Source organism: Dipodomys merriami, unplaced genomic scaffold (genome assembly GCF_024711535.1).
Source record: "Dipodomys merriami isolate MVZ:Mamm:240054 unplaced genomic scaffold, mDipMer1.0.p SCAF_2, whole genome shotgun sequence".
Taxonomy (NCBI): Eukaryota; Metazoa; Chordata; class Mammalia; order Rodentia; family Heteromyidae; genus Dipodomys; species Dipodomys merriami.
The window spans coordinates 79,942,218-79,954,238 of record NW_027203381.1 but is presented as its reverse complement, the minus strand read 5'-3'; the positions used below and the strand labels follow the sequence as shown (position 1 = coordinate 79,954,238).

Here is a 12,021-nt window from a genome sequence, read left to right as displayed (position 1 = left end):
AGAACAGCTCAGGGACAGTGTCCGAGCCCTGAGCTCAAGCTCGGATAATGGTGCACATGCACACAAACAGAATTTTTTTAAGTGAAAATATTTGCATTTATTGTTATAAAAATATTATTCACATCTCTACATATGAGAATTAACTTTATTGGTAAATAGCATTTCTATGACAAAAGATAATTTAAAACTAGCTCTATTGTTTCCAGACTAGTTTTTTCTTAATGATCTTACATGACAACATAGAGTAGCAATAGCAGCTACAGAATTTTAAGATGATGACAAAAGAGGTTTAAACCAAGCCTCTGGGTTGTCCATGAAGTTGGCCTTGCACGTAGCCTTCCACCACTATTCATTCTGATAAGATTGGAGAGTATGTGTTACATTCACAAAACTGTGATGGGGCTTAGGGTTGATGTGTAGAGTACAAACTTAATAGGCTTCTCACAAGGAATCTATAGTCAGATGTCTCATGAGAAAACTTAATGGTGAAATACGTGTTTCATAGTCCAAGAGTCCACTCAAAAGAAAGGGCTTCCTGAGAATTCTCTCTCCCTGACACTCAGGCTCCTTCAAGCCTGGAATGTAAAATGGGGTGATAGAAGTAAATTGGCCAATCTGTTCTTGTTTTTTGTTACATGTCTTTCTTGCTACACAACCTCTATACCTACTTCCTCTCTTTTCTGTAGCCCTCCATGTTCAAAATAACTTTACTTGAAAAAAGTGTTCACACAACTTTTATCAAACTAGGCTCTTGTCCTGGTGTTCATAATGTGAAACAAACTCAACCAGTGAATTTGGGCTCTTAGGCTACCTAAATGAGCATCTCTTACCTGACTTGCGGGGCTCAGCTTCTAGGGTATCTGTCCACTCTATATTTAAAGTTGACAGGGGCTAGGACTGAGTTAGGTTCAAAGGAGTCACATGAGAACAAAGCTTGGTCTCTGGCCCTAAGCTGTTCATGTCTCACACACTGTAGTCAGAGGGACTGTTTTCATGAAAACAGTAGGGTCATCCTCCCTGGCTTGGCCTGACTGTGTGCTTCTGGAAAATTCTATCAAGCAGGAAACCTGATATGGCTTAGTACCTTGATTAGTTCTATGGTAACAATAAGTGGTTTGGTTTTTTGTTTTGTTTTGTTGTTGGTCATAGGGCTTGAGCCCAGGGCCCGGGCTCTGTCCCTGAGCTCTTTTTGCTCAAGGCTGGTATTCTACCATTGAGCCACAGCACTACTTCCGGTTTCCTGGTGGTTAATTGGAAATAAGAGTTCTTTCTTGCCCAAGTAGGCTTTGAACCACAATCCTCAGACCTCAGCCTCTTGAGTAGCTAGAATTACAGGTGTGAGCCACCAGCAACTGTCTAGTTTGTTTTGTGTTTGACAATTACTTCTGGTCTTTGTGGAAAAAAACCTGCCTGCTCTTGTTGCCTTATGAGTCTCTTAGCACAGGTACACATGCAGGAGGAGGCTTGTGACAGTGTAAGAAGCCTGATCCTCTCAGTCCTGGGAGCTGAGCAGAATTTGGAGTGGTCAGAATACTGAGAAGATACCTTTCTAAAGCACTGTGATGAAGAAAGCATCTGGATAAAATATTTTTAGCCCTCTTACTTTACATTCCATTAGTTTGATTTCCTCTCTTAAGATAAATGCAGCCACAAGCCTGAAAAGCAAGTTTCCAATTTGGAATGTGGTTTTGTTGTACAAATGGCTATGCTTTTCAGCAACATCAGTGACTTGGCTCACACAAAGAGATTTGTTTTTGTGGACTCTTGGATTGTTTGGGAAATATCCTGCTCTGATTCCAGATGGATCTCCATCCTCTCTTAGTTTAGATCTCAGTCTTCTCCTACAGAGATGGCCATAAAGCCACCAGGGACCGCAGCCTGTGGCAGAGCTCCCCACATTTCTCTGCCTTTGACACCCTGCTTCCCAGTGCCCCAGGGGATCCTGGGACCTTCTAGGGTCAGAAGGTATCTCTATTTTAATCCCCAGTGTCATAAAAAAGAAAAAGGCGGGGCTGGGCAGGTGGCTCAGTGGTAGAGCGCTTGCTTTGCATGCATGAGGCCCTGGGTTCGATTCCTCAGCACCACATAAGCAGGAAAAAAGCCGGAAGTGGCACTGTGGTTCAAGTGGTAGAGTGCTAGCCTTGAGCTGAAGAGCTGAGGGACAGTGCCCAGGCCCAGAGTTCAGGCCCCATGACTGGGACCCCCCCCCAAAAAAAGAAAAAGAAATAGGCAATTGGGGCTAGGCATGGTAGTACATGCTTATAATCCCAGCTATTCAAAAGGCAGAGGCAGAAAAATTGTGAGTTTAATGACAGCCTGGGAAAAGTAAATGAGACATTATCTCAAAAAATAAAAAGGAAGTTAGGTGCTGGTGGTTCATGTTTATAATTTTAGCTGCTCAGGAGGTTGAGCTCTGGAGGACCTCAGTTTAAGGCCAGCCCAGGCAGAAAAGTTCACTAGACTCTATCTCCAATGCAATGATCAAAAAGCAGAGCTGAAGGCATGGTTCAAATGGTAGAGCACCAGCCTAAGAAGCACAAGGCCCTGAATACAAACCCCAGAATCAGAGGGGTGGGAGGGGAAAGCAAAAAGTCTAGGCTTGATGATATACATATGTAATCCCAGCTACTTGAGAGGGAGAAGTAGGAGGATCACAGTCTATAGCTGCATAGGCAAAAGCATAAAACCCAATCTAAAAAAAAAATAAAACCATCTGGAGGTGTGGCTCAAGGCATAGAGCACTGGCCTAGTACGTGTGAGGCTCTGGAATTAATCCCCATTACTGCAAAAAGAAAGGAAGGGAGGAAGGAATGAACAAAGGAAGGAAGGCAAAACGCAGACTCTATGTGTCAGCACTGCCTATCTCCTGGCAGAAGTCCCTACACTTTTCCCAGCTTATATTAGACTATATGCGCATACGATGTTGAGTCCCTAGATTCCTATCCTTATAACTCCTATAGACAGCAAGACACCAAGGAAGGACTGAGCACCTTCTACTGACCCCCAGAGTGATTTCTGAAGCTGTTAACTGTAACTTACCCCATCGGCCCATCCTGAGATGCCCCACTGTGGAGGCCCAAAGAGCATATTCCTTTCTCTCCACAGATCTCCAGGACTTCAAGTTAGATGTGCAGCATGTCATTGAAGTGGACGAAGGAAATACAGCTGTCATTGCTTGCCACCTGCCTGAGAGCCACCCAAAAGCCCAGGTCCGATACAGCGTCAAACAAGAGTGGCTGGAAGCCTCCAGAGGTGAGCAAGTGGGCAGAAGCCCAGAGAATAAGCCAGTAAACAGCTGGCTTCCTTGTCTACTGTCAAACTGTGTCAGTATCTACTGCCTCCACCTCCCCTGGACCACACTGACAGTCCTGTTCCCAAGCTGGCCAGCTGTCTGCTGTCTTCCTACTTAGCCTTGTAGGATGCTAAGGCAAGATTGGCATCCCTTACAGAGGGCCTCTGTCCTGTCATGGAAAATATCTTCATCCTTTGAGGCACAGGGAGATGTTTGGGATCAGCTGTCGTCTGATGAAGCTCTCAACCTGTGGTTACAGATGCTCCTGTGTGACCCCCTGATGCCAGACACACCCAGCACAACCCGAGAATCCCCAGAGCTTTGGGGTTTCTTGGTAGGAAGCGAGCTCTTCCCCATCCAGCACAGCAGTCTTCTTGGTGACACTGTATTTGGGTGCTGTCCTTATTTTCCTGGTAACCTGATTATCTCGGTCCTCACAGCTTTTTGCTCATGCCACAGTGGGTGTGACAACTGCACCAGGGGAGCCACACTGTGCCATTGAGCCTAAGGGGGATGCCCTTCCAGACAAAGTCACCCTTTTCCCACAAAGGACACAACTTGTCTTAACCTGACAACTCAAAATGTATACTGTGAAAGTACTCCATAGCTCTTCTCTTTATGAAAGGAAAACTCCACTCCTAACACTCAGAAGTAACTGAGAGGAGACAGCACGAATCCCCATGTCCCAGTGGAGGCTTGGCAGCGGCCCTCCAGGAAGCTCATCCATCTGGCACTTGTCTAAGCAACTCACACCTGCTGCCCAGCAGCAGGCAGGCACCAGGCTTGGTGACAACACCACTCCCAGGAGGGGCCACCCAGACAAAGCTCAGAGCTGACTGCCAGTGCTTTTCCTGCCAGGAAGCTGGCCACCCTAGTTGCTGGGCTGTGTAGAGCTGTGACTCCACCTCCAGTCTAGAGAACCTGAACCTTTGCCCAACCTCCTCATGTTCCCCGCCTCCCCCCAGTCCTACCCTGCTTCAGGGCCAAGAACAGACAAACCTTGGTAGGTCAGAGATGTGCAGAACAGACTTCTGGCGGCCATCAGGAACTAGGGGTCAGAATATTTCTCACTGGCAGCAGACAGTCAATAATGAGGGGACACCAAGCTGTGACCATGACAGGGACTGTGTCAGAAAAGGCCACCTCTCTCCCACGTGTGCAGCCCAGGCCCTTCTGCCCTTACAGAGGCTCCGAAGCAGCACGCCTTAGACCTTTTTTAGGAAATGAGATCTGAGAGGTTAATTAACTTGCCTCAGATCATACAGTTCATATCAAGCAGATCCAGAAGTCAAAGCCAGGTCTGGCTGATCCCAAACCCTGAATTCTTGCTAGCCTCCCTAGCAACCTGAAAAGACAAACTGCATACAAAAGCATGAACTGGGAAGCAGCTGATCAGCCATGCCATGAGACAGTAGATTCTTTCCTCACCATGGCTGTTCTACCCCATTCAGTGTAAGGCTTGATGGGGAACATTTTAAGCTTGGACTGGTTCCCCTATAACCCTGGCTCTGTGGAAGCTGTGGGCCCAAACGCATCCTATTTTCCTCCTTCCTTACCCTCTCCACAGACAACTACCTGATCATGCCATCAGGGAACCTCCAGATTGTCAACGCCAGCCAGGAGGACGAAGGCATGTACAAGTGTGCGGCCTACAACCCAGTGACCCAGGAAGTGAAGACCTCCGGTTCTAGTGACAGACTGCGTGTGCGCCGTAAGGGCCAGATTCAGACGCCGGGGTGGCCTATTACAGAGGGAGGGTTGGCAGAGCTGGGAAAGGTGGAGCAACATGGGCAATGTCTTCTTCCGCTTGCTTGGTGACTGGCTTCCTTCCTTTTGGGCTCTGTGTCTGCAGCCAGCTGACACGCAATGTGCTCACAAGCGCCCACATGCTCCCACATTGAGGTGAAAACCTTAATGGTTAAAATGTTCTGAGCACTTTTTGAGGGACCCCAAATACCCAAGGGAGTAGACATCGTAGGCAGAGCTAGCTGAGGACACTAGAGATGGGTTTTCCCTAAAACAAATGAAGCTAGACCCCTCTCCAACTTAACATTTTATCTGGAATTTCGGATTCTCCCCTCCCACCCCCACCCCCCAAAGAGGCTCTCCAAAATGTATAAATGAGCTTCAGGGTTTATCAGACCCCTGTCTGCCCCTGGCTGGCGCACATGGCAAAAGCAGAGATTTTGTGCTCTTTGAAGGTCCCCGGAGAAGGCAGCATGCAGGAGAGTGATCTATATGGTTTCTCCTCCAGCAATGAGAAAGATCACTGCCCCCTGCACTGAGCCCCTGATAAAGTCACTGAATAGTGTTTGGGGCACCTTGCAATAGAAGAAATACATATCCCTAAAGAGCTCAACAGCATGCTCAGCTGTGGAGGGACACTGGGACTGGGACCCATGATCTGGAGTTGGACACAAGCAGATCCTCGTCTCCCCTCTTTTCCTTGGCCTCAGGGTTCGCTGACTGAGGTCAAGCAAGAAAAAAATCACCCCCTCCATTTAGACTTTCTTCATGCTCTCATCTCCCTGCCAACACCTAGAGCTAAAAGTGCCTAAGTTCTGCTCATTGCCCTTGTTTCTAATAAGAAATTAAATAATTACCCTGCTTTATGTAGGTTGTAAGCCTCTGAAAGGCTGTTTGATCCCAAGCCCATATGTCTGGGACCCTCCTGGGGCCAAGTCACTCCACCCAGGAGGGGTGGCAGGGGGTGTCTATAGGAAGTAAAGGTCTCACACACTGTGTTCCCTCCCTCCCCCTCCTCCCCTATCTAGGCTCCACTGCAGAGGCTGCCCGCATCATTTACCCTCTGGAGGCTCAGACTGTTATTGTCACCAAAGGCCAGAGTCTCATCCTGGAGTGTGTGGCCAGTGGGATCCCACCCCCTCGAGTCACCTGGGCTAAGGACGGGTCCAACATTGCTGGCTACAACAAGACTCGCTTCCTGTTGAGCAACCTGCTCATCGACCCCACCAGTGAGGAAGACTCCGGCACCTACCGCTGTATGGCCAACAATGGGGTTGGGGAGCCTGGCGCGGCCGTCATCCTCTACAATGTCCAGGTGTTTGGTGAGTGTCTCCTCTGACCTTCCACTGCGCAGGGATGGAGGCCACTTGACAGGCAGAGATTCTTGGATTACTAGATTCAGGTCACTGGGTCAGAGCTGAAAGGTTGGTCTCATCAGAAATAAACGTGGAAGAGACTCAAACAGAGCTGAGTGTGCAAAAGCAGCTGGCAAGGTGGGCAGGCTCAAGAGGATCCCAGGACCTCAAGCTTTTATGGGCTGTGTGGACATGACAGTAGTCATTCCTGGAAAACTGGGTGTTGTGTCCTTAACTCCTACAGAATGCGTTATGTGTCAGCAGCTGCTGCCTTATGTTAGGCGAAGGGGTCCTTGGACTTTGGAGAGTCAGACAAGGGCTTTTCATTTTCTAAGGGCTATGAATATTTCAGGTTAGTGAAATACTGCTGTAGTCTGTTAACATCAGAGTGCCAGGATGTGATCGATTCATCTTTTCCTTTCTTCCCTGTTTTTTCTTTTTTTAATGTTAGTTCTGGGACTTGAACTCTGTACCTCATGCTCTTACACCAGCACCCAGCCTGTCTTTTCTTTCTCCCTCCTCCTCCCCAAGTGGTGATACTAATAGTACTTCAGGCCTTGGGCTTTTTAGGCAGATGCTCTATCCCTTGAATCACACATCCCAGCCCTTTTTTTGCTTTAGTTATTTTTTTTTTAGAGTCTCACATTTTTGTCTGGACTTCAGTCTTCCTATTTATGCTTCTTTTGTACTTGGAATAACATATGTGTGCCATTGCATCTAAAGATTGATTGTGATGGAGTCTCATTAACTTTGATCCTCTGGATCTCCATCTCCTGAGTAGCTGAGATTACAAAAGCATAAGCCTCCATGCCTAACTCAGGAGATGATCTTTGATCAACATCCAACCATTGAGTTGCCTAACTCCCACATCCAAAGGTGAGGACCCACGGTTTCAGTGTGCTCTGTTACCCTTTTCCTGTGGCGACTGCCCATAGGGAGAACCAATGCTCAGGGGAGGCAAGGACCCCACTCCCAGCTCTGTCCCCTCCCAATCTGTATGGGTCAGGGTGGCTACTTACCTCCATTCTGCTTTACTGCAGAACCTCCAGAAGTCACTGTGGAGCTGTCGCAGCTGGTTATCCCGTGGGGGCAGAGTGCCAAGCTCACCTGTGAGGTGCGTGGGAACCCCCCTCCGTCCGTGCTGTGGCTGAGGAATGCTGTGCCACTCATGGCCAGCCAGCGCCTCCGGCTGTCCCGCAGAGCCCTGCGCGTGGTGAGCGTGGGGCCCGAGGATGAAGGCGTCTACCAGTGCATGGCTGAGAACGAAGTCGGGAGTGCGCATGCCGTGGTCCAGCTGAGGACCGCCCGGCCAGGTGGGTTCAGCCCAGGGGTCTGAGATTCCAGTTGAACAGGTCCACAGCCTTTTTCTCAAAAGAAAATCAACTCAATGACTTTCAGACCGAAGTTCAACATTACATGATGTTATTCATTAAGGTGTGCAAGCAACACTAATGGAAGTTTAACCTCTGTATCTTTTTCATTTAATTTTTATTGGATGTTCCATATGTTAAAAAAGTCAAGATTCTTTCATCATCTCCACTAGACCATGCAAAGCAATTTAGTGCTTACAGCGATAACTTTTCCCTTGTATTTAAAAAAAAAAATTTAGTTTGCAGAATCTGTGGGCCCTTAGGGCTCTAGGGAACCAAGTTTGGCAATCAGTTCTCTAAAATAAAGAAAGGCAAGACTCTTTTTCTTTGCTTGAATTATTCCCATTGACAGCTAAACGGACACTCAGAACAGCATGATGAAGTCCCTACCTTTAGAAACCTTTGTATGAAGGAGGTAAAACTTCCTAAGGGATCAATTTGAGAAAAAGCAGCAATGAACAATGTAGTGCTGTGCCAGTATCATTTGGCATCCCTGTGCTGGGCTAAGGAGGGGCAGGAGCTGGTAGACGCTTCCTGGAGGAGTTGCATCCTAACCTCTCTGGCCTCCCAGATTCTCAAGGCAGCTCCAAATGGCTTCCTATGCCAGGCCACCTCAGTGTTGAAGGAAAATACTCACACTATGCTTTGCTGTTGAGATCCCATAGTAAATCCACTTGCCTCATCCCCAGTCCAGACAGGTGAAGGAAAGTGCAAATTGAGATCATTCACTATGATAGTTTTCTTTGTCACTGTAGCAATTTTAAGGGAGGAGAGATTATTTGGGCTCATAGTTTTAGAAGTACCAGTCTGTTAAAGCCTGGGAACATGGCAGAGTGAACAACTCACCTCCTGGCAGTTGAGAAGCAGAGAGAATGCCTGTCCCTACCCTAGATGATTTTTCTCCTTTCCCCATTTTATTCCACTTGGGCTCCCAGCCTAAGCAATGGTGTGGTCTACATTCAGAGTGAGTTTTTCTCACTTAATCTGCTCATAGACACACCCAGATATGTGCTTAACTTACTTTGGAGGCATTTCTCAATCCAATCAAGTTGACAGGGTTAACAATCACAAGTTCAACCCCTTGTTGAATTGATGCCCTCTAATCATAACATTCTGCTCCTGGCCCTCGAAGGCTTATGGTCATCTTACAATGTGAATGTATTCTCCAAAACTCCTTCTCCCAAAGTCCCCACAGTCCAGTCTTCCAACATTGTTCAAAAACCCAAGTTCAGTGTCTCCTCTGAGACTCAAGGAAACATGGTAGCGGTGAGTCCCCATCAATTTATGTAGTTCCAATATCTAATGACATAGAGTAATCATTCCCATTTCAAAGGAAAGGAATGACATAAAGGAAAGATAGATTCAAAACAAGACTAAACCAGTGGGGCAAACATTAAATCCTGTGTGTATCTCACATCTGAGCACATGGTGGTAAGATGCGGATCCCAGAAACCTTGAGCAGCCTTACCGCAGGGGCTGCTATTAGCAGCCCACATGAGCTCTCTCCTGACTGGCTTATCTCGTTGCCATTTTTTCTTGACAGATTTTTCACCTTGCAGGCATCTCTGACTTCCTGGAAACTCTGTTGCATCTTCTTCACCCTCATAGCTTTACCCATGGCATCCTTAAGGGCTCCTCTGACTCTGCTTCACACTGCTTGACTTCCTAGTCTATCCTTGGAAATCTAGGAGAAAGCTTTCATGATCCCAGATATCTTTTACTCTGCTCCTTCCTGTACAACTATTCCTAGACACTAATGGATCACATCAAGATATGCTGCCAGCTAAATAGGCCTCTGACTGGCTACGTGGCTGAATGAGGGGAAACACTTCCCTAGGCAGCTGCCCCCGAATGAATGAAAACTTTCATACCTTCAGCCTGCAGTGGGTGGGGTCTAGCCAATTCCCAAGATGCTCTTGATGAATCTTCCCTATTGTCTTAGTGCACAGTGTACAGCTACCTGTTAGTAATCTAATCTTAGTAATCATGCCCTCTTTGTCCCAAACTACATAAGAAATTTCCTCTGCCAGATTAACTAGTCTGTTCCTTTTAAACTTAATGTCCCACAAAGTCCCAACACACATGACTTCTGCACCCAATTCCAAACAGAGTTTTCCTCCCCCTCTGCAACTCCATGAGCACAGCCTTTACAGTCTGCATCCTATCAGCATTTCCCACAGAATCACCCACTAAACCCTACTGACAGCATTCTAAGACTTCACAAGCCCACGTCTCCAAACTTGCCCAAATTCCTCCCACAAACCAGTGCCAAAGGCTTAAGAACCACATGGCAGATTTAGTCAGAACAACAACCCCATTCTCTGGTACCAATTTTCCTACATTAGTCACATTTTCCATCACTGAGAAAACAGAAGAAGAGAAATTATTTATTTTGACTCACAGCTTCAGAAACTTTCATCTATATTCCTCGGCTCCATTGACTTGGGGCTTGTGAAGAGACAGAGCATCATGGCAGCAGGAGTGTGTGTCAGAGATAGGAAACAGAAGACAGGAAGGGACCAGGGTCAGTTGTACCCTTCAAAAGCATTCTCTCAATGACTTCCTCCAGCTAAGTCCTACCTCCTAAACTTCCACCACCTCCCCAAAATGGCGCCACCATCTGGGAAACAAGCAATCAGCACATGAGCCTATGGGAAACAATTCATAGTCAAACTGTGACATCACTCAAGATGTACCTGCTCAGGACATAGGAAGTCAGCAGGTTGCTAATGTGCTTGTCTGCCATCTCTGAGCTGTAGCAAGTGGCCCAGGCCAGGTCTCTAAGTGACCTTTCCCTCTGGCAGGGCAGAGGCACCGTCCCTCTCTTCCTGAGCCTAGCTGTATGTCACAGGGCAGTCAATGGTGGTCTCCAGTCTTCTGTGACCTTATTATCAGTTTACTCCCTGGCAGATGACCAAAGTGGTACTCACTCCCTCCCTTTCCCCTTCTTTTTCCTGCTGGATCCCTAGGCACGACACTGAGACCCTGGAGGGATGCTAAGCTAGCCACTTCCACACCTCCTGCACCACCCTCCAGATCCGGCGGCCCTGACCAGACGCTGAGGGAGCGCCCAGGGCTCACCAGGCCACTGACCTCGGTGCAGCCTGCTTCTCTACAGTGTCCGGGCGAGAAGGGGCACGTGACCCCAGCTGAGGCTCCCATCATCCTCAGCTCTCCTCGGACCTCTAAGACCGACTCCTATGAGCTGGTGTGGCGGCCCCGGCATGAGGGTGGCAGCCGGGCACCCATTCTCTACTATGTGGTGAAACACCGCAAGGTATGGCCCTGGTATTGTCCTGCCACTTCCTGTTGGGTCCCTGTTTCCTAACCTAATGTTTTCCAAGGAGCTGGGCTGTAAGATGGGCAGTAGAACCCGAGATGCCAGAAAAGAGATGGAGTGAGTGGGGCATAGATCCTCAGAACTGAGCCTTGTACACCTGTTCCCAGAAGCTAATGCCAGCTACTCGTCCAGAGACAATTAGCCAGCTCTTTCACATCACCACTCTCGCCTTCTTCATCTGTCGTTTGGCTATGTTGTTTGGGCTTTGTAACCAAAAGTAAACTCTACTGGGTACATACCTGCAGCAGCTCTGGCATGACAAGCTAGCTCAACAGCCAGCAAAACAAATATTTGTGAACAAGTGTTTTCCCTATGGGCTACAAAATGCCCCTCAGTTCTCAGAATTCACCATGACTACACTCTGACAAGCAGGCATTTGAGCTCCCCCGCGGCAGACCATGTTGTTGAGGCCATCACAGAGGGGAGACTGTCCAGGAGGATGTTTTGGGAGCTGTTGGGGAGGGAATCCTGGCTGTGACAGGATGCAGGAACCGCACTGAGCCAGCTCTCGCGTCCCTGGACACTGTGTCCCAGGTAGAGGGACAGGGCCTCCAGGCTGCCACCTTCCCCCACTAGGGTTGTCAGGAAGAGGACATGAAAGTCCCTCAAGATATCTTTGAAAACATCTCTTTTCATCCCACGGATGTGCTACTTTCTCTTTAAGGACAGTCAATAGTAGAAAATGATTGTTCTTAAAATGCATTCATTCGAAAAACAATGGCTTGGTATTAGCAAGTTTTCTAATGCATACACATTATTTTTGCTCCCAAAAGTGCCAGGTATACTAAGTGGAAGATAGGGAGAAAAGAGAATCTATGAATGTAGAACAGGAAATATTCCCTTCTTTTCCATCTCAAAAAAATGAATAAGAAATATAAAATCACTCTTATCCTATAAAAGGCATTGGCTGCACAGAAG

At 47.6% G+C, this 12,021-nt stretch overlaps 1 protein-coding gene across 5 annotated transcripts in view; it reads left to right on the top strand.

Annotated features, from left to right (window-relative positions):
• The window catches only part of Boc (BOC cell adhesion associated, oncogene regulated), a 78,883-nt gene that overhangs the window by 55,373 nt on the left and 11,489 nt on the right, over positions 1 to 12,021 (top strand). For all 5 annotated transcript variants that reach the window (XM_070030233.1, XM_070030236.1, XM_070030234.1 and 2 more), the window contains exons 5-9: positions 3,106 to 3,252; positions 4,860 to 5,003; positions 6,067 to 6,360; positions 7,434 to 7,706; positions 10,733 to 11,040. In XM_070030233.1, the coding sequence (XP_069886334.1) occupies positions 3,106 to 3,252; positions 4,860 to 5,003; positions 6,067 to 6,360; positions 7,434 to 7,706; positions 10,733 to 11,040 (1,166 nt within the window). The remainder of the gene's footprint in view (positions 1 to 3,105; positions 3,253 to 4,859; positions 5,004 to 6,066; positions 6,361 to 7,433; positions 7,707 to 10,732; positions 11,041 to 12,021) is intronic.